Here is a 19,255-nt window from a genome sequence, read left to right as displayed (position 1 = left end):
GTGCCTCGTATTGTTCTTTATACTGTATTTTTTTGTGTAACCTAGATATTTCATAATAATTGAGGTTAGTACTGGCCGTGAGCAGCCTTCTCTGTGAGTGTTGTGGAGTCGGGGTTGGGGCACGGCAGTCAGGGCGTCTCCCTCTCCCAGCCACCGAGTACACGTACCCATTCATGGGAAGTTTGAGTTCCTGGACCACCTGGAGTCTTGACTCCATCCTTCTTGCTGCTGAAGGGTCATTGATACAGTAGGCAGACTAGGTGGAGCCCCACCCACCACCCTGGTAGAGACTCCCCCATCTCAGTGAGGCTGCAGCAGTGAATCAGCCAGAAATCACACCAGCCGTGGCTCGAAAATGTCCTGCCACTTACTAGCTGGGTAACCTCGGGCCAGTCATCTCATCTTCCCAAGGGATAAGAGCAGTTAATTTCCAGGGCTGCTGTGAGGACTAAGTAAAACTATGCATGAAAACCACATTGTTATTATTCTTTATAAGGGAGCTCAAGGGCACACAGGCAGGCTCCCATGTCAGCCTTGCTTTCCTGGTCAGTGCTGCAGGACTGATTATCCCTGTCCATTGACCTCTTGAGGTTGTTCAGTGGATATAATAAAAATGAAGAATAGTGAATGTTTGTTGCATTGCTACCATTATTAACCAGGGCTTACAATGGACGGTCTTATTTAGTCATTCTTTTGGAGCCCATTCTAGTGCCTGTATGGTAGAGGAAGACACTCAGACTTGGAGTGGTTCAGTGACTCACTGGAGGTCACAGAGCTACGTAGTTGTGTCTAATAAGCGGTGACAAGTTGGGTAAACTGGAAATCAGGCTGATTCCTCAGGTAGGGCTTTCCTCAGAGGGCCCCTCTAGTGTTTGGGGTTTTTTTCTGGAGACCAACCTGCCAAGTCCCCAGAAATCACTCAGGGTCTCAATGGCCTCTGGCCTTTGGCCATAGCCCGGACAGCCATCAGGTGAGTCTGCCCTGCCCTCTGGCCTCCGGAGGAGGACACCTCTTGATTCTGATCCTCACTCATTCCAGGCCTCCTCATCTGGTTGAATCCTCAGGATCTGGTTTCACTTCCAAGGCCAAAGGGTGTTACTTGTCCATTGTCCTGGCTGCAGTCGTCTTGTCCCCCTCTCTCTGGGACCTGCCTTCCTGTCTCACTGCTGGTACCTTGGTTATCAACTCCAGGAGTGGGTGCATGTTGCTGCAAGCCAGGCTGCAGCCTTCTCGTGGGGAAAATAGTTGGATGGGCCAACATTCTTGAGCCTGGGGTCTTTTTCAGGACACCATAATGGAGCCCCATAATTTCTCCCTGCAAGGTGTGGTGGCATAGCCTCTGGGGTCAGATGCTCTGGGTTTGAAACCTGCATGCAACTTACCTTGAGCAAATTTGTTAATTTCTCTAAGCCTCAGTTTTCTCAGAAGTAAGATGGGGATAACAGTACCTAACCTCGTAGGCTTGTTGTGAGGATTACATGAGCTAATGTATGTAGAGAGCTTAGAGCAGGGCCTGGTACAGAGAGAGCGTGGGGAATGTGGATGATGATGATGGTGATGATGATGGTGGTGATGATGATGATGATGATGATGGTGGTGATGTCAAAGGCAATGACAATGATGCAAATTTCAATTGCTCTGAGGCCTGGGAACACTTCATTCTGTCCCTGATTTTCCCCTCACACTGGAGGGACTTAAACAATAGACCTCAAAACAAAACAAACCTATCAGGTTTTTTTTTTTTTTCTTTCTTTTTTTTTTTTTTTTGAGATGGACTCTCCCTCTGTCACTGAGGCTAGAGTGCAGTGGTGCAATCTCAGCTCACTAGAACTGCCACCTCCAGGGTTCAAGTGAATTTCATGCCTCAGTCTCCAAAGTAGCTGAGATTACAGGCATGTGCCAGCACACCTGGCTAATTTTTGTATTTTTAGTAGAGTCGAGGCTTTACCATGTTGGCCATGCTGGCCTCGAACTCCTGACCTCAAGTGATCCACCCGCCTAGGCCTCCCAAAATACTGGGATTACAGGTGTGAGCCACCATGCCTGGCCCCTGTTCAGTTTTATAGTGGGGAAAAAAAATCTCCAAGTTGATGGGGGAACATTGTATATTCTAGGGATTACTCATAAGCATTTTCTAAACTGCAGGTCATGAACTTTTAGTGGGTTACAAAATCAGTTTAGTAGTTCATTACCAGCATGTTTTTAATAAAATGAAACAGAAAAAGAATAATTAAATGGAAAGAAAAATATTTGAGTGCCTGGTGAGTATTAAAAGCCTATCATGTTCTATGAAACTTTTGTTTCAGTGTTACAGATATCTGTCTACACGTGTGTATATTGGGTTGCAATGTAAATGCATTTCTTATTGTGAGTCATTGTCAAAAACGTTTGAAAAACAACCATTTAGGGACTACAGTTTCAGTGGGGTTCCTGAGTGATCCCGTTTCACTTGTGACTGCATTTCTTCCTCATTTTCAAGCAGAGTGGAATATACCTGTAAGGCATGGTCTCTCTCTCCCTCCCTGCAGAGTCTGCTTCCCAGGGTCACCTGGACCTCACGCAGCTCATCGGTGTCCCGCTGCCCTCGTCTGTATCCTTTGTCACAGGCTATGGTGGCTTCCCGGCCTACAGCTTTGGCCCTGGTGCCAATGTCGGCCGCCCAGCCAGGACTCTCATCCCATCCACCTTCTTCAGGGACTTCGCCATCAGCGTCATGGTGAAGCCCAGCAGCACCCACGGCGGTGTGCTCTTTGCCATCACTGATGCCTTCCAGAAGGTCATCTACCTGGGCCTGCGGCTCTCAGGTGTGGAGGATGGCCACCAGCGGGTCATCCTCTACTACACGGAGCCGGGCTCCCACGTGTCCCAAGAGGCTGCTGCCTTCTCGGTGCCCGTGATGACCCACAGGTGGAACCGCTTCGCCGTGATTGTCCAGGGTGAGGAAGTGGCCCTCCTCGTGGACTGTGAGGAGCACAGCCGCATCCCCTTCCAGCGGTCCCCCCAGGCTTTGACCTTCGAGTCCAGCGCTGGAATCTTCGTGGGCAATGCAGGAGCTACAGGACTTGAGAGATTCACTGTGAGTCAAAGTCCCACTTCAGGTAGACCAGGGAGGTGGATGGTCAGAGACTCACCATGCAATAAATGGAGCAACTATTATTGTTAGTATTTTATTCTTATGTCCTCAAAGAGGCATGCGTGTTATGACAGGAAATAACACTAGGCCTGGAACCCCAAAACCTAGATTTTCATCCTCAGTTTTCAACTTATCTTGTAGATTTGAGACAGTTATCTGGATTCTCTGATCCTCTCTGTTTCCTTATCTGTAAGTGGAGATAAGAAAGCCTACCCCACAGGCTTGTAGGTCAAATAAGATAACCTGTGTGAAAACACTTTGTACGTTTTAAGATTTTATATAAAAGAGCAAGGTTTGTTATAGCCCTAAATGGTTTGATCTTTGGATATGGGTGGCAATTGCACTTAAGTAATTTCTGAAAAGGTGGGATACACTAGAATACCAGAGTGAGAGGTAGCTTTTCCCTCCTTCTAGGCAATGTGCACTTAGAAAAATTAAACTGACTTTACTATCAAAATGGGCTGTTATGTATAAAGCATTCTAAAGATCACTAAGTTATTGTAGGTACTCATTTAGTCAGCCCACATATTTACTGATGTCTCATTGGTGAACAGGACAGCACCATGGGCTGGAGTCTGGGTTTATCTGGAGTAGAGTGAAAGACACTGGAGAATGTTAAGAAGTTAAAATCCGATGGGCAATTTTTAAATGCTCACTTTGGGAGCCTCGTGGAGAGGAAGCTGTCAGGTGTGGGGAGAGGGGCTGAGAGTGGAGGCATGGAGGCTGCAGCAGCCCTTCTTGGGATGGGCCTTCAAACCCAGAAGCGTTGAGCTGCAGGGGAAAGAGCTTTCTGGGAACGGGAGATGTGTGTTTCAGGGCCTGCCACTGACAAGCTGGGGACCTGGAGACAGGAGGCTGCTGTAGTGCCCATACTTGAACACTATGCTCCCCAAGGACCTCTCTGGCCCAGGGGTCAGTATGATACTGGCCCAAGGAGAATCCCCCCATAAGTGAGAGTGGGCCAAGAGGTGGCCTGGCTTTGTGGTTGAGGCCACAGGCCATACATCCTCACTCCCGTGCTTTTACCTGTGCTTCTCCATTACAAAAACAATCAAGTCTTCCACTGGCAGTCATGCTGTGAACATGCAAACCATGGCTTCTGATCCCTCTCTTTTCCCCAGGGCTCCCTCCAGCAGCTCACCGTGCACCCTGACCCCAGGACTCCCGAGGAGCTGTGCGACCCCGAAGAGTCCTCGGTGAGCTCCCCTACCATCCCACAGAGGGCCCTGCAACCCCAGCAGCTGGGGCCTGGGGAGGGCTGGATGCCCAGACAGTGGCGTGGAGTTTCTGAAACCTCTCATTTTGGCAAGTGCTGCCTCAAGTCCTATTTTGGGCTTTTGGCGTGATTTCACTTTTTAAAGAGCGTCAGCCATCTCTGGTGCGGGGAGCTGTGTTTCTTATAAGGTGTCAGGATCCTCCATGGCTGTGGCCGTCAATGGCCTGCTTTCCTGCCTTCTTGCCAAGAAATGGTGTCAGGATTCTAAAATCAAAGTTAAAACTGAGATATTCTGGGAGTAAAGTCCCATAAAAAACGATCCTCAACTTTGCTTTTATGCTTGGCAAATGATTTCATTCCTAAGCTGGTGGGCAGGAAAAAAAAAAGATGACTCCTTCCTCCTTCCCTCCTTCCCTTCCTCTAAGGATTGACTGAGCACCTGCTGGGTGACAGCCCTGGGTAGGTGCTGGAGATAAAGGGATAACTGGGAACTGTTTAATAAGCTGCTCATATGCACTTCCATACCAAAATACAGTGGCAGAGCGCAGTGTGATGGGAACACGGGGAGATCCTCAAACCCAAACTCAACGTGTCAGGTGGGAGCAGGAAGAGGAAAGAGGCGGAACTTGAAACAAGTTAGGGAGCAGGTGATGCCTGAACAATGGCAAGGGTGAGGCCTCCCAAGGAGAAGGGGTCCCAGGATGCAGTCAGGCGAGCAGAAGGTAGCACATTCCTACAATTCCTGTTGCTCTTTGGGTGGCGTCAACCCTGCAACAGAACATAAATTGATCTCGTTAACTTTATGAAAAACAAAATGCTGTGGATTCTGTTGGAAAGCCCCTGAGAAGTGGCATTTGGGCCCGTGAGAATGCCTGTGTTCCATGGGCCAGTGGTCCCAGCCTGACAGTCATGTGATGCTGATTAGTGTAGTCTCGTGTTCGTCTCTGCATTACCAGTAATACTGAAAAAGTAGAAACAACCCAAGGGTCCAAGAACAAAGGACTGGTCACAAAATCACAGCACTCGGGCTCCTTGTCTGCCTTTAGGAGGCTAATTAGAAAGATTAGGTAACGCTAGGAAGTCATGATTCGGCTGTAATGGTTCCCAGCGCAAGATTCTAATGACAGCCTCACAAAGGTTGGGAGAGTGGTGGGGACCTGGATAGAATGAAAGACCGTATGTTAGAGTGTAAAATGATTGTGTATTTTGTTTGAGCAATAAAATGTGGAAAGAAATATAATGAACAACCAGGCTGGGTGCAGTAGCTCACGCCTGTAATCCCAGCACTTTGGGAGGCCGAGGTGGGTGGATCACTTGTGGTCAGGAGTTCGAGACCAGCCTGGCCAACATGGTGAAACCCCATCTCTACTAAAAATACAAAAATTAGCCAGGTGTGGTGGTGCGTGCCTGTAATCCCAGCTACTCGGGAGGCTGAGGCAGGCGAATCATTTGAACCCAGGAGGCAGAGTTTTCAGTGAGCCGAGATTGCACCACTGCATTCCAGCCTGGGTGACAGAGTAAGAGGGACCCTGTCTCAAAAAAATAAAATAATAAAATAAATAAATAAAACAAATAACCAACCATGCACACTGCACACCTGCTGTCTCCTTAACCCCACTCTGTCTCTGATAGACACACACACACATACACACACAGTTCCTCTGTAGGAGAGTCGGTTTGTCAGTTTCTGTGACTTTCCCAGTTGTCCAACTCTTATGGGCCCTGCCCACTCTGCCCAGTATGTGGCACAGTTTGTCTCCACACAGGCATCTGGAGAGACCAGTGGGCTGCAGGAGGCAGACGGAGTAGCTGAGATCTTAGAAGCCGTCACCTACACTCAAGCCCCGGTGAGTACTGGGATGCTGTGCCATGTGATCTTGGTCAGCTTTTAGCAGACTGAGAATTACTAGAGGGACCCCAGAGCCCTGGGTCTGACCTCTTTGTTTTCAGACCTGTGAGCTTAATCGTTGACTCATCTGGGAAGGTCAGGAAAGCCAACCAATGGGCACTTTGCAAAACACCAGCTCCCTCAGTGCCACCCTGCGTTCGTGACCATCAGAGGGCTGTCAAGGGCAAACGCTGTGCTCTATTGCTTTGGAACCTTGGGTAAAAAGCCTGTGGCCTTGGGTAACTTACTCAACCATTCTGAACCTCAACTCCTCTTCCAAGAATGGTGATTCTAATAGCCCTATCTCATAGGGTTGTTTCCAGGGTTAGATGATGAAGTACAGGGACAAGCCCCAGCCCAGCATCTGGCATAAGAGAAACGGCCCTGAACGATGGCTCTTGTTACATTTGCTCAGGGCTCCAGCTGTGAAAGCACAGTCAGGACCCTAGTCTTGTGAGTCACAGAGTCCTCCAGGGAGCTCATTTCTGACGCATGGGAAAGGCAATCCTAACTTCCAGTGTCCTAGACCTCTTCCCTCCTGGGGATGCACCCTGTGGCTGAGACGTGGAAGTGGTTTTGAAAGCACTGAGTCAGACTGTGGGGACTATGGGGACACCCAGGAGCCTGTTTTTAATGAAAACAGCAAGCAGCAGCGGAGTCACTAAATACAGCAGAGCTTCAGCCGTCTCCTTGCCTGGTTGGGCTACTTTGTAAACTCATCTCTAATAGAAATCAGGGAAATGGAAATAAGGCAGTGGCTGGAGATTACAGACCTTGGGCAGCAGCAGGGCTGTGGATGCAGCAGAGCTGTGGATGCAGCAGAATAGAACTAGAGTCTGTTAGCACTGGAAGGACCTAAAAGTCCTTCTGTACATCTCTTTCTGTACAGAGGTGTACAGAAAACTGCCCTTTGTATACAAACTGAGCAAACCAAGGCCCAGAGAGGGGAAGACACTGACTCAAGGGTGTGTGGGCAGGACTGGGTTAACAGCATGAGTCTCCTGATGACCATCCATGGGGTCATGGCCCGGGTAGTATTGCAAAAGTCCATCCCCAGGATGGCAGCCAACTCTTGGCCAGCTGGGATGAAGGAAGTCAAGGGTCCAAGTTGCTTGCCTACCTAGTGATTGGGGAGGGCAACTGCTTTGGGTAGTGTGGCTATCCTGTGTGCCCATCAGCCCTTGGCCATCCCACTGGCATGTCCCAACGTGGGGCAGCAGGGCACAGAGTGGCCTTCACATCTGATGCTGCCCTGTGCACCAGTTCACAATTCACAGTGAGGCCAACTTGGGCAGAGGTGCCACAGCCCAAGGTGGCCCTGAGAGAGGGACAGCAAAGGAGAGTGGGGTTTGAGCCTGAGGTGATCACCTCAGCATAGGGAGAGGAGTAAGGCAGAGAAGCTTGGGATGGGGCACCGGAGCTGGGCAACTTTGGACAGAGGTAGAGAAGTGGGAGGGGAAGGAAGAGAATTGGCATTTCTTGATACCACTGTGTACTTGGTGCTACTGTATACATGATTTCACTTTTGTTTCTTGCCACCCTGAAGGTAGGTGGCATCAGCCCCATTGTGCAGATTCAGAAATGAATGCCCAGGAGGTGGGGTGGCTCTGCCAGGGTCACAGGGTAGTGAAGTCAGGACTCAAGCCAGGCCCCACTGACTCCCCAGCCTTGGACCCTCCCCAGGACCATGGCACTGCAGGCACTGGGGCAGATGTGGGGCACGTGTCAGCTAAGGGAGGCTATGAAATCAATCCCCAGACTCTCTGGAAAAGTGAAAAAGAAAAAGTTGTTGGTGATTTGATGGACTTGGTGGCCTCTGGGGAACCTCAAACACTTTCTTTCCATGCTTCCCTAGCCCCACTTTTCTCAGTGGTTTTATGGGAACTGGTGCAAATCAGAGTTCCACCAAGCGTGAATCCCAGCTCTGCCACTTACTGACTCTTGACCTTGAGCAAGTGACTTAAGCTCTCCAAGGCTCAGTTTCCTCCTTGGTTACAATACAGCGGACCTGCCTCACAGGGTTAGTGTGAGAATTAGACGAATTGCCCTGTGCAAAATGCTTGGACAGTGTCTGTTGTTGCTACTGTTGACCAATGAAACCCATTGGTTGTGAGGATTAAGGGAGGTGATGTGATGTGTCAGAGAGCAGCTCAGGGCTGGACTCAGCACCGCGCATAGTGCAGATGCCTTGTTCCCCTTGGGGCCTCCTGGTTGGCCGGTGGCTGGGGCTGACAGGCATGCCAAACCCCCGTGGCTGCCTTCAGTTATTAAGGGGATTCCCCTGGGCTGTGCCTCGAGGCCTGGCGGTCCTGACTTAACCTGTCTGTTCCCGATGGTCAGAATGCCTTCCCTGTGCGCCCGTCTGTCTGCGCCACAGTTCACGCGCTTCCGTGTGCTTCCATTTCCTTTAGTCTCATTTGCAGGGAGGTGTTTGGAGTCTCTTCTCCATAGGAGGGCACTGAGGTCATGGAGATGATTGCTGGAGGCCACCCAGCCTGAAGGTGGCAGAGCCAGGTCTCCAGCCCAGGGTCCAGAGTGCACTCAGTCATGCCACCCCTGAGCTGGGGACTTCCCCCTTTTAACATCTCCTGGAAGGGCTTTATGGCTTTTTTCAGCCGCCACCCTCTAGGACGGGGAATTTCCCTCTTCAGCTCAGACAGTCCCCCCCTCCCTTGTCTGTCTGGCTTCTTTCTTGGAATGAATATCACTTCCCCATCCTCAGCCTTTCCAGCCTGCCACCCTTTGAGACATGAGCCATCGCCAGTGAACTGAATTGCAGACTTTCTGAGTGGACAGGGACTAGAAAGTCCGCCCCTCCTTGCTCTCTTTCCCATTTAGGGTCGGGGTCCTTGCTATCCAATTCTTTGCATTTTCAGAAAGTTCTATGCTGTTGGAATGAACATCCCTATGGTTCTCAGCCCTGGCTGTGCATCAGGGTCATTTGTTGTAAGTGTGTGTCGGGGGTGGGGGTGGCATGGGGGTTTGGGGAGGCACTGTGGGTGGGGCTTGGTCTTTAAAAGCAGATTCTTGCCTGGGCTGCAGACCTGGATGTTCAACTTCAGTAGATCTGGAGTGAAAGATCCCTAGAATCTGTATTGACAAAAAGCTCCGCAGGTGATTCTGGTCCTCAGCCAGGGCCTCTTTCCCAACCACACCCAGATGCTCACAGTTCTCTGGACAGACCAAGCACTTTCTCTCCTCCATGGCGCCTTAGTTCCTGCGGTTCTGTTTGCCTGGAGGGCCCCTCCCAGCTCCTCTTTCTGCGTGGCAAGTTCCTACTTAGCCTTCAGGCTCCAGTCCACATCCTCTCCTTGGAGGCCATTGTTTAGCTAAGCCCCCTCCTCCCTCTTGGCTCTCACTCCCGCCATCCCATGCATCACACCGAATCGTGGTTTGTTGCGTCTGGTCTAGGTCTGGGGCTTCTCCATTGCCTGACAACTTGAGGACAGACATTCTGTCTTAGTTATCCATTTCTGTGTCCCCAGGGCTCAGCCAAGGACCTGGCACACAGTAGGGCCTCTGGAAATATGTGCAGAATGAGTAAATCTGATTGTGTGTACGTGAGCCTGGGCTCAGCAAATTGCAACACTTTTAATAACAGTTCTTCGGACTTGAGATTCCTATTTTGTCACAGGCCACACTGGATCCCCATCCACGTTGACCTCTGAAAACCAAAGCTACCTACTTGAGGCAGGTCCTGTGACCCTCACTCCTGAGGGTCAGCTCACCAGAACCATGCCCTGTCCTTGCAGGGGGCTTGGGATGCCTTGTTGGGAGTTTGACAAAAGAAGTTTTTGGCTGATGGGATGGATTCCAACTTCAGCCACCCTGAGTTACAGAGCTCAACCCCCATCCCGTTGTCTTCCTGTGTTTCCCGAACCCTCACCTGCCCTGCCTGCCTCATCCCAAAGCCCAAATGCCTTATAGAGCACCTTTGCTACCAGCCACCAGCAGCCTCACTCCAGACTAGAGATGAGCATTCAGGGGCTTGAGCATTGGTTCCTGAACCAGTGATGGAGTGGCTTTTGCCTTGATCCCTCACAGGGAGAGGAGAGAAACCTCCTGGGTAGGGGTCTTTATCTACCCTGCTAGATGAACATCCATCTGAGTGAAATGGGGACATCCCACCTGGTCTTGTTCACAACCTTCCCTGGGGAGGTACCTGCTCTGTGCTCCTACTGCTGCCCTGGTTCCTGCCTTGTGGACTTCTTTAGCGCCACCTCCCAGTCACCTGGCATAAGCTCAGCTCCCCTAGTCCATGATCACACTGCCACCAGCGAGGACTCTCTAAAACACACAGCTGCCCCCACCACTTCCTCACCCAATGCTTCCCAGTGGCTGTCTGTGACCCTTGGGTTCAAGCCCATTCTTCTCCCCATAGAACCAGACCCTCCCTCTCCCTGCCTCCCTGGGCTCTGTTCCACTGCTTCCCTCCTCAAGCCCTGGGCTCTTGCCACGCTCAAGTTGCCAGGCCCTGACTTCCATCAACCCTCCACCCCTGTGCTCTGAAACCCTGCTCATTCTCCAAGGCCCAACTCCTTAAAGCCTTTCCTCCCACCTCCACCCTGAAGATTTTACAGTACAGTAGAATCCATGGTGATTGTCTCTGGGTGTTAGGACTCAAGGTGATTTCTCTTTTTGCTCATCTGCACTTACAGTGTTTTCAGTAATGAATATGGAATATTTCTGTACTAAACATAAAGGTGTGCTTATCCCTTCCATGCATTTTCTATTTCCTGCCTTCAAGTAGTTCTTTATTGTCCTCATTTTTACAGAGGAGGAAGCTGAGTCTCAGTGAAGGTCCATGACTTGCCCAACATAACTGAGCTTATAAGTGGAGAGCTGGGATTTGATCCAGGTCTGACTGTAAGAACTGAACTATTACATTCTAAATTATGGAGCTTCTAAGAATCCTCCTTGTTCCATGGACCAGAAATTTATTGATTTACTAGATTCTGAATTAAGGAAACAACCTTCTGTTATTAGTCAGGATAGGTAAGTGATGCTGCAGTAACAAATTAACCTTAAAATCTTAGTGCTTTACAAAACAAAGATTGGTTTCTTGTTCATACCACGAGTTCAACACTGATCCACAGGATTCTTCCATGCATCCCCAGCCCCTTGAGCTTAGAAGGTGATGAGGCTATCTGAATGCTGACGAGCCCTGGGTCCCGTGAGCTGCTGCTTGGGTCCAGGGGTGATGTCGTGACTTTCAGAGCCCATGCCAGGATTTCTGCCTAGATCACTGAAGCACTCTGTGTTTCTGTTGGGTTTTTGTTTGTTTGTTTTTCTCTAGTTGGTAACGTTGGTTGAGACACTGACTGGCTTTGGGAAAACTATGTAGATGCTGAAGTTTCCTTGGAAGGAACCATACCCATCTTTCATTTTCATAGGTGTTTATGACTAGTGCACATCTGGCATCGAATTTATATGCAGTTTATTGAGTGCAGCCTGGTTCATTCATTTGTTCACTAATTCATTTAATCATTCCCTCATCTAACAGATCTTTAATGGGCACCTCCTCTGGCTGATCTGGGATTTGGGAATCATGGAAATATGATCCCTGTGCTCAGAGAGTTTTGGCTGAGATGAATAGTCTGACTGTCAACTGAACAGAATCTAATGACCTCTAGTAGGCACCTCTTTCAGGCCCTGGGAGGTACAGCCATTGCCCAGGTAGACACCAAGCGGGGCCAAGCTTTCCCCTTGGTTTATTCAGCATCTTGTGGCTATATTATTTTCTCCAATGATATTCACTGTCACTTCTTCTGCTTTACTGCCAAGTACATCATTTTGCGTCTCATTTTTCCTCCCTTCAGCCCAAAGAAGCAAAAGTTGAACCCATAAACACACCTCCAACTCCATCCTCCCCCTTTGAGGACATGGAACTTTCCGGTGAACCTGTACCTGAGGGGACCCCGGAAACCACCAACATGAGCATCATCCAGCACAGCAGCCCCGAACAAGGCAAGTCCGGATGCACATGCCTACATAGTGGCCTTTTATTGGGTGATTACTATGTGTCCAGCCGGGGCCACATATGTAACATACAGAATCTCATTTAACCTTCCCCTCAACCCTTTAAGAAAGGGTGAGAACCACCCTCATTTTACAGGCAAGATGAGGAAATTGAGCCACAGAGAAGTTAAGTAACCCAGCCAGGAGCAAACGGCTTGTGGATGGCAGAGCTGGCATTTGATCTCAGATAGCAGAGCTTCTAACCCCCAGATCTGGAGCTTCTGACTCCCAGACTCTACCCCTTCTGGGGTTTAACAGAAAAGTTTGTAATAATCCTTGCTGTTTGTTGAATACCTACGGTGTGCCAAGTGTTTGGATATTTTGTCTCCAACACTGACAGCATACCGCCTACTCAATAGCACTAGCCACTATTTTATAGGTGGAAAAACCAACACTTGGAAAAGCTAAGTCCAGAGTCCCAACCCTTTCTGACTTTTGCCACAAACTCCCCAACTCTCAGAGGATCAGCTAAACTCCTGTGTGGCACAAGTGAGAAACTGATGGCCAGAGAGGGGCTGGTTACTCAGCAAGGCAGCAGCAGTCCCTAGGAGAAGAGCTGGTCCCCTGGCTGCCCATCCAGGGTTCTGGCCCCTGTCTCTTGTCCCCCTACCCATGCGGAGGAGCACTGGCAAAAGCCCAGGCATCGAACACTATCCCCAAGCACTAGCTTGGCATATGCCCAAGCCCTGAGATCGCTTGTGGTTACTGTCATTTCTCAGAGGGGCCGTCACTTCAGACTGAAGATGTAAGTACACGGTCATTCCTGGCAGCACTGTTCTCAGGAACAAAAACAACCCAAACTGCCCACAGTAGGGATTGGTCGAGCAAATTCTATTTCATTCATACATACAGCCCTGACATTGGTGATACAGATCTGATTTAATGACCCAGGGACATGCTCGTGGTATAGTCCACCAAAAAAGCAAATTCCAAAACTATGTGTCTATGACCCTAATTTTGAATATGTTATTTATATCTATTTACATATAGCTATGTAGAGTGATGTGTGTATGTATTAGATACATCACATATTAGACGTAATATTCATCAAAATGTTATAAGCAGTTATCTCTGAGTGGTAGGATTATGGATGGTTTTTACTTTATTGTACTTCTGTATTTTATTAATACAAGTCTTCTACAATAATATGTATCACTATTCTTTTTGGTTCGGTCATCAGTTAATGAGTGTTATTTTAACAACTAAATTTGGGGAGTCTGTGGGTCAGAGAAGGTATAGAGAACTGAAGAGAAAACATTGTAGGATAATTTAATAACGTCATGACAGAGCCAAGGAGGCTGGGTGTTGCTGTGGAAATACTGCCTGCTGGGGAGAGTCAGACAGCTTGGAAGGAGGCCCTGCCTAGCTCCCTATTTGCTGTCGGCCTGGGGCAAGTTGCTGATCAGTTTCCAAGCTTCAGATTCCTTAGCCATCCTCTGGGAGCGTGAACAATCCCCGCTACCGGGTGGATGAGAGGGCTGAATCTGGCCGCGGTTGTGGAAGTGGTTTCTGAATTGCGAATGCTTTTCTCAGGGGTGGAATTAGGATCTCTGAGCAAGGGGGTAAGGCGAAGGGGCTGGGGCGAGGACTTTCCTAGACTGAGGAGATGAGGTCCACGTGGGGACTGGGCTCTAATCCCAATGCAGCTCGCCTGTTCCCGGTATCAGCCACACTCAGTCGAAAGCAACGGAGCTAGCCAAATTGTCCTTTTCTTCTTGATGTGTAGACAGCCCGGACGGTGGGAGAAAGCCCTGGCTAAGCAAAGCCCCTAATATTTGCATTCGGAGCTTCCCTGACGCCATTTTGGCCCGTGGAAGGGGCCACCCCACCTCCTTCGTCCCAGGGGTCAGGCGGTGGAGACCAGGCAATCGGCTGCTTGCACGGCACCCCCTGGTGGTCAGAGCGGGGAGGACGAGCGTGCTCGACCACGCTTCCATCACAGGATGGGACAGGAGTGGGTAGCAGGGCAGAGTCCTTTGGAGGATTTCACACCTCCCCCAGAGTTATTGTGACCATGGGACCTGCGTGAGCACAGCGTGTGTGGGAAGGGCCTGGCCCGGGGACAGGCTGACCTGGCTTCAGGGCCCTTCCCAGCCTCAGTCTCATTCCCAGGGTTAATAATACTGAGGTGTTAATGTGTGGGTCTGGCAGGACACACCTGTTACAGGGTGATAGTGGGATTTCCACTAACACCTGTTACAGGGTGATAGTGGGATCTGCCCACCTGCAGGAAGGTGGTGGGAGGGGTCCCGGTGGGCAGGACAGGTGGGCCAGCAGGAGGGTTGCATGGGACAATCTTGGCATTGGCCCAGCCATAATAGGCATGCAGTTATGGTAGCGCATTTTTTTTTTTTTTTTGAGACAGGGTCTTGCTCTGTCACCCAGACTGGAGTGCAGTGGCACAATCATGGCTCACTGCAGCCTTAACCTCCCAGACATGAGCTCCCTCCTCAGGCTCCTGAGCAGCTGGGTCTACAGCCACATGCCACAATGCCTGGCTAATTTTTTTTTTTAATTTTAGTAGAGATGGGGTCTTGCTATGTTGCCAAGGCTGGTCTTGAACTCCTGAGCTCAAATGATCCTCCTGCCTCAGCCTCCCAAAATACTGGGATTACAGGCATGAGCCACCATGCCTGGCCAATGAATAATTTTCTTTGTTTCAAAACTCCGTTTGCTTCTTCTTCTTCTTCTTCTTTTTTTTTTTTTTTTTTTTGAGATGGAATCTCACTCTGTTACCCAGGCTGGAGTGCAGTGGTGCAATCTCAGGTCTACAACCTCTGCCCACTGCAACCTCTGCCTCCTGGGTTCAAGTGATTCTCCTGCCTCGGCCTCCCAAGTAGCTGGGATTACAGGCATGTGCTATCACACCTGGCTAATTTTTGTATTTTCAGTAGAGATGGGATTTCTCCGTGTTGCTCAGGCTGGTCTCGAACTCCTGACCTCAAGTGATCTGCCCACCTCGGCCTCTGATTCCAGGCTGCTTTTTAAATTGCAAAGGAAATATATGCATGTGGGAACGATTAAATTAATGCTCGGTTGTATAAACCGGAAAAATAATAGTTTCCTCTTCTTAAACTCCTATCTTCTGGAAAATATCAGTACTAAACACTGTGGTTTAGCCAAGTATATAAATATATAAGCACATACATATACATATATATGTATATATTATATACGTCATATAGTAATCATTACATAACATGAATATTATATATATAATAATGATAAGACATCTATACTCATTCTATTTTACACACATAAAATCATATCAACAATGAACATTTGTCAATTGCTTACTATATGCCAGGGGCTGTCCTCAATGCTTTATTTGCATTAGCTTACTTAGTTCTTGTGACACATAGTACTCAAAGCAACCCTATGAGGTAGGAATTATTGTAATTCCCCATTTCTAGATAAGGAACATGAGGCAGAGGTTGAGCGACTTGCCTGCAGGTGGTGCCAGAGCTTGGAATGAAAACCACACATGCCTTGCCATGTATGTTGTTCTGCAACTTGTTTTTTTTTTTTTTTCTGCCACTTGACTCTGTGTCATGGTATCTGAACATCTTTCCAAGTTAGTTGGTGAAGAGATACCTCGTTCTTTTCCAAAACTGCAAAATGTAGTTATTGATAGCAGAATGCCTGCTTCCTGTAGGGTCTGGTGAGATCCTGAATGACACACTGGAGGGGATTCATTCTGTGGATGGTGACCCCATTACTGACAGCGGCTCAGGGTCTGGGGCCTTCCTTGACATAGCTGAAGAAAAGGTGAGTAGATGGTAAATTTCATTTGATTAGTCAGTAATAGACTTGTTTGCTTATTTCAAACTTGATGATGATTTTATTGGGCACCAGAGAGAACCACAGGATTTTGGTTGAACAGCATCAAGATTGCTTCTGTCCTCATGGTACAGAGGAGATCAGAGTCCCAGGGCCACAGAGGCTCTCCAGGGATGCACAGAACTGGTGGGGGATATGCGGTGCAAGCTTGTCCTCACACTTGACTGTGACGAGTGTCCAGGCCTCACCAGTGCACTCCCGCCCTCCTGCTCATTTGTGAAGACACATAGCTTTATCAACCCTCTGAGTCCCCTTCAAGACAGAATCAGATTAACTGCAGGTGCATTCATGCTATTGTTTGGTAATTGGCTTTTACACCTGCGAAGCCAGTTTTGAAATGCTGAGCTCCCTAGGGTGCAAAATTAAAGCATAAATAGTTTTCTCACAATGGCTCCTGCTGAAAACCCACAATGCCAGCTCATTCCTTCCCTTCTCCTGGGATGAAAACTTCAGACAGTTCTCACAGCTCTCTCAGTCACTATCTGGTAACAGTCAATTTTCACAGATATTTAAAAGTCAAGCCCAGCATAATATCAAAAATTCAACAAAATTACAAGCACAGTTTCCCCTCTTCTACACTCAGGCCTGCTGTAGACTAGGAACCTGCCAGGAAAGGGAAGCATGGTTAGGGGTTTCCTCTCTATTTTCTTTCTTCTTTCTCCTCCTTATCCTCATGACCTCCCCATCCTCTAGAGCTATTTTTAACATCTGCAGGGGCTGGCCCACCTGGAGAAATGGGCACAGTCATATTTGGCTGGTGAAATTGTGATCTGGGCTTTTGGTGTGGAAGATGCCTGATTGTTGGAACTCTCTCTTATGGGGGCTTTTGTGGTTCCTAGGAGGTCTTCCTGCAGGGGATCTAGGATCAAAATTCCATAGTTGGCCTTGTAACTTCTGCCCGGGCCTCCACCCCATACAGGGTGCCCGGATCTTCTGCGTGTCCCTTTGACTACAGCCCATTTCAGCCAGCAACCTTTGAAGAGATTTTATCTTGTCTATCTCCAGCAAAGCAACTGCAGGACAAATACCCCTCCCTTCTCCATCCCCCTCCTCTCCTCTCCCCTTTCCCTCTCACCTCCTCTTTCCCTCCTCTCCGCTTTTATTTTCTCCCCTCCTCTCCCCTTTCCTCCCCTCCCCTTCTCTTCCCACTTCCCTCCTCTTCTCGTTCTCCCTCACCTCCCCCTCCTCTCCTCTCCCTTTCCCCTCTCTTCCTTTGTCCCTCTCTCCCAACTCTGAATCTAAACGGCTTCCTCTATTTTGTCACCCTGGAGAAAATCACACACCAGTCCCTGAGCCTCCCACATTCCAGGAAATACATGGAGCTCACCAAATACCCAGCTCACCAAATACCCAGCTCACCAAATGGTTTGGAGTGAGGAGAGGGGAGGAGAAGAGCCACAGTACACTGGAAATTCTTTCCAAAGGAATTCTTGCTCTCCAGGCACCCATCCCCAAAATGAGTCCCGTGAAATTTCTTACACAGCCTGGAGGTAGGAGATGGGCAGGAGCTGGTAGAACGGGTGCCATTTCCTTGTCTTAGCATGGGGAGATTACCTGATGCCTGTGAACTTGCACTTGCCCTTTGGGGGTTTAGCTGACGCTGAGTCACAAAGAGTCTCATTTTAACATCCCAGGACCTCAACTTTCCTCTCACTGTTTTTTGGGACAGTAATTCTGCAAGGATTTATTATGTTTTATGAAAAAGGGGCTCTGTGGTCAAATGACTTTGGGAAAAGCTGTATTCTACATTCTTCTTTTTATAGATTCTGAGAAATCCTGCAGCAAGGAAATCTTTTTAACTTTGATTAGCCTAGTGTTTTTTGTAACCAAAATAACCATATTTTTGCAATAGATAAGTAAACAAACATTGGGAAATGAAGATAGGACATATTTGCTGTCACCAGCTCCAAAGCTGCTCTCTCTTTCCATTTCCCCCATTGCTATGAAACCTTCAGAGAATCTGCCTGTGCATTCCCAAAGGAAACTGAGTCACAGGGAGAGAGAAGAAGCAGGAATGTCTCTGTCTCCCAGCCTAGAGAAGGCTGAGGAGGACAGAGGTGCTGCCTACACATTTCTGAAGCACTGTCATGGGCGAAGACATTGTCTAATGCCTTCTGGATGGGTATATGGGGAGGTCACAGGGAGGCAATGGGTCTCAGTAGAAGTATCTAGAGCTAGACCAGGCTGACTCAGGAGCAGTGATTTCCGTGTTAGTGGAGGTACAAACACAGAATCACACACCAGACATAGGTGCCTAGGCTGTCTTTCCCATCCCTGGATTTATGAAACCATAGATGTGAAAGTCCTGGAGGGAAAGAAGCTACAGAAATGCAGGTGGCTGGAGGAGGCTAGGCAGTCTGTTCTCTCCAGCCACAGGCATGTTGATGGGAGCCCAGAGACATGGTCTCTTGTGATGCCTTTGTTTTCAGAATTTAGCAGCAACAGCCGTGGGGCTGGCCGAGGCGCCCATCAGCACTGCTGGAGAAGCAGAGGCCGGCAGTGTGCCCACCAGGGGACCGACCCTCTCTGTGTCCACCCAGAACCCAGAGGAAGGGGTCACTCCAGTAAGTAGCTCAGAGTGCAAGCTCCCCTTCACCTGTGTCTGGGTTTGGGGGTTGTGTTGGGTGGGAGCAGTCACTGGCTTTCCCTATCTGTCTGCGAAACACAGTGACAATCTCATGGGGCAGGTCTGTCGGAGTAAGCACTAAATAGCATTGACCCATTCAGTGGCGGTGTGCAGAGCGCTACACTGTGATGGGCACTAGGCCTGGTTTCAGGGATGGATAGTAAATAGGATAGACCTGATTCCTGAAGACAGCGTGGTAAGAGGGGCTGTGGTCAGTGGTAGGTGAAGCATAGGATGTTCTGGGAGCACTGAAAAAGGGTCCTAGAGCCCAGACTGGGGGGCACAGAAGTGCCCTCGGGAAAGGATGCTGAAAGCAGGCCTGAGAGGGTAAGTAGAAGTCGCCTAGCAGAGGGGGTGAAACAGATATTTCAGCAAGGTGGGCAGGCAGGAGCAAAGAACTGGAGCCTGAAGAAGGGCAGCATACCTGCAGGTGAGGCGTGAGCCAGGGGTCAGGGAGAAGTGTCTGGAGAGGCTCTAAGGACACAGAGAAGATTAGCAGTAATAGGGGGTCACTGAAGGGTAAGAAACAAGGAA

The 19,255-nt window shown here is 49.1% G+C and overlaps 1 protein-coding gene across 3 annotated transcripts in view; it reads left to right on the top strand.

The window, feature by feature from the left end:
• Positions 1-19,255, top strand: part of COL15A1 (collagen type XV alpha 1 chain) — a 127,172-nt gene that overhangs the window by 39,899 nt on the left and 68,018 nt on the right. For all 3 annotated transcript variants that reach the window (XM_077965657.1, XM_028835028.2, XM_077965658.1), the window contains 6 exons: positions 2,529-3,076; positions 4,255-4,329; positions 6,116-6,196; positions 12,057-12,204; positions 15,911-16,023; positions 18,525-18,659. In XM_077965657.1, coding sequence (XP_077821783.1) covers positions 2,529-3,076; positions 4,255-4,329; positions 6,116-6,196; positions 12,057-12,204; positions 15,911-16,023; positions 18,525-18,659 — 1,100 coding nt within the window. The remainder of the gene's footprint in view (positions 1-2,528; positions 3,077-4,254; positions 4,330-6,115; positions 6,197-12,056; positions 12,205-15,910; positions 16,024-18,524; positions 18,660-19,255) is intronic.

The sequence above is a fragment of the Macaca mulatta genome, chromosome 15, assembly GCF_049350105.2.
Source record: "Macaca mulatta isolate MMU2019108-1 chromosome 15, T2T-MMU8v2.0, whole genome shotgun sequence".
Classification (NCBI taxonomy): Eukaryota; Metazoa; Chordata; class Mammalia; order Primates; family Cercopithecidae; genus Macaca; species Macaca mulatta.
Note: the sequence above shows the minus strand (reverse complement) of the source record. Positions and strands in the feature narration are given on the sequence as shown.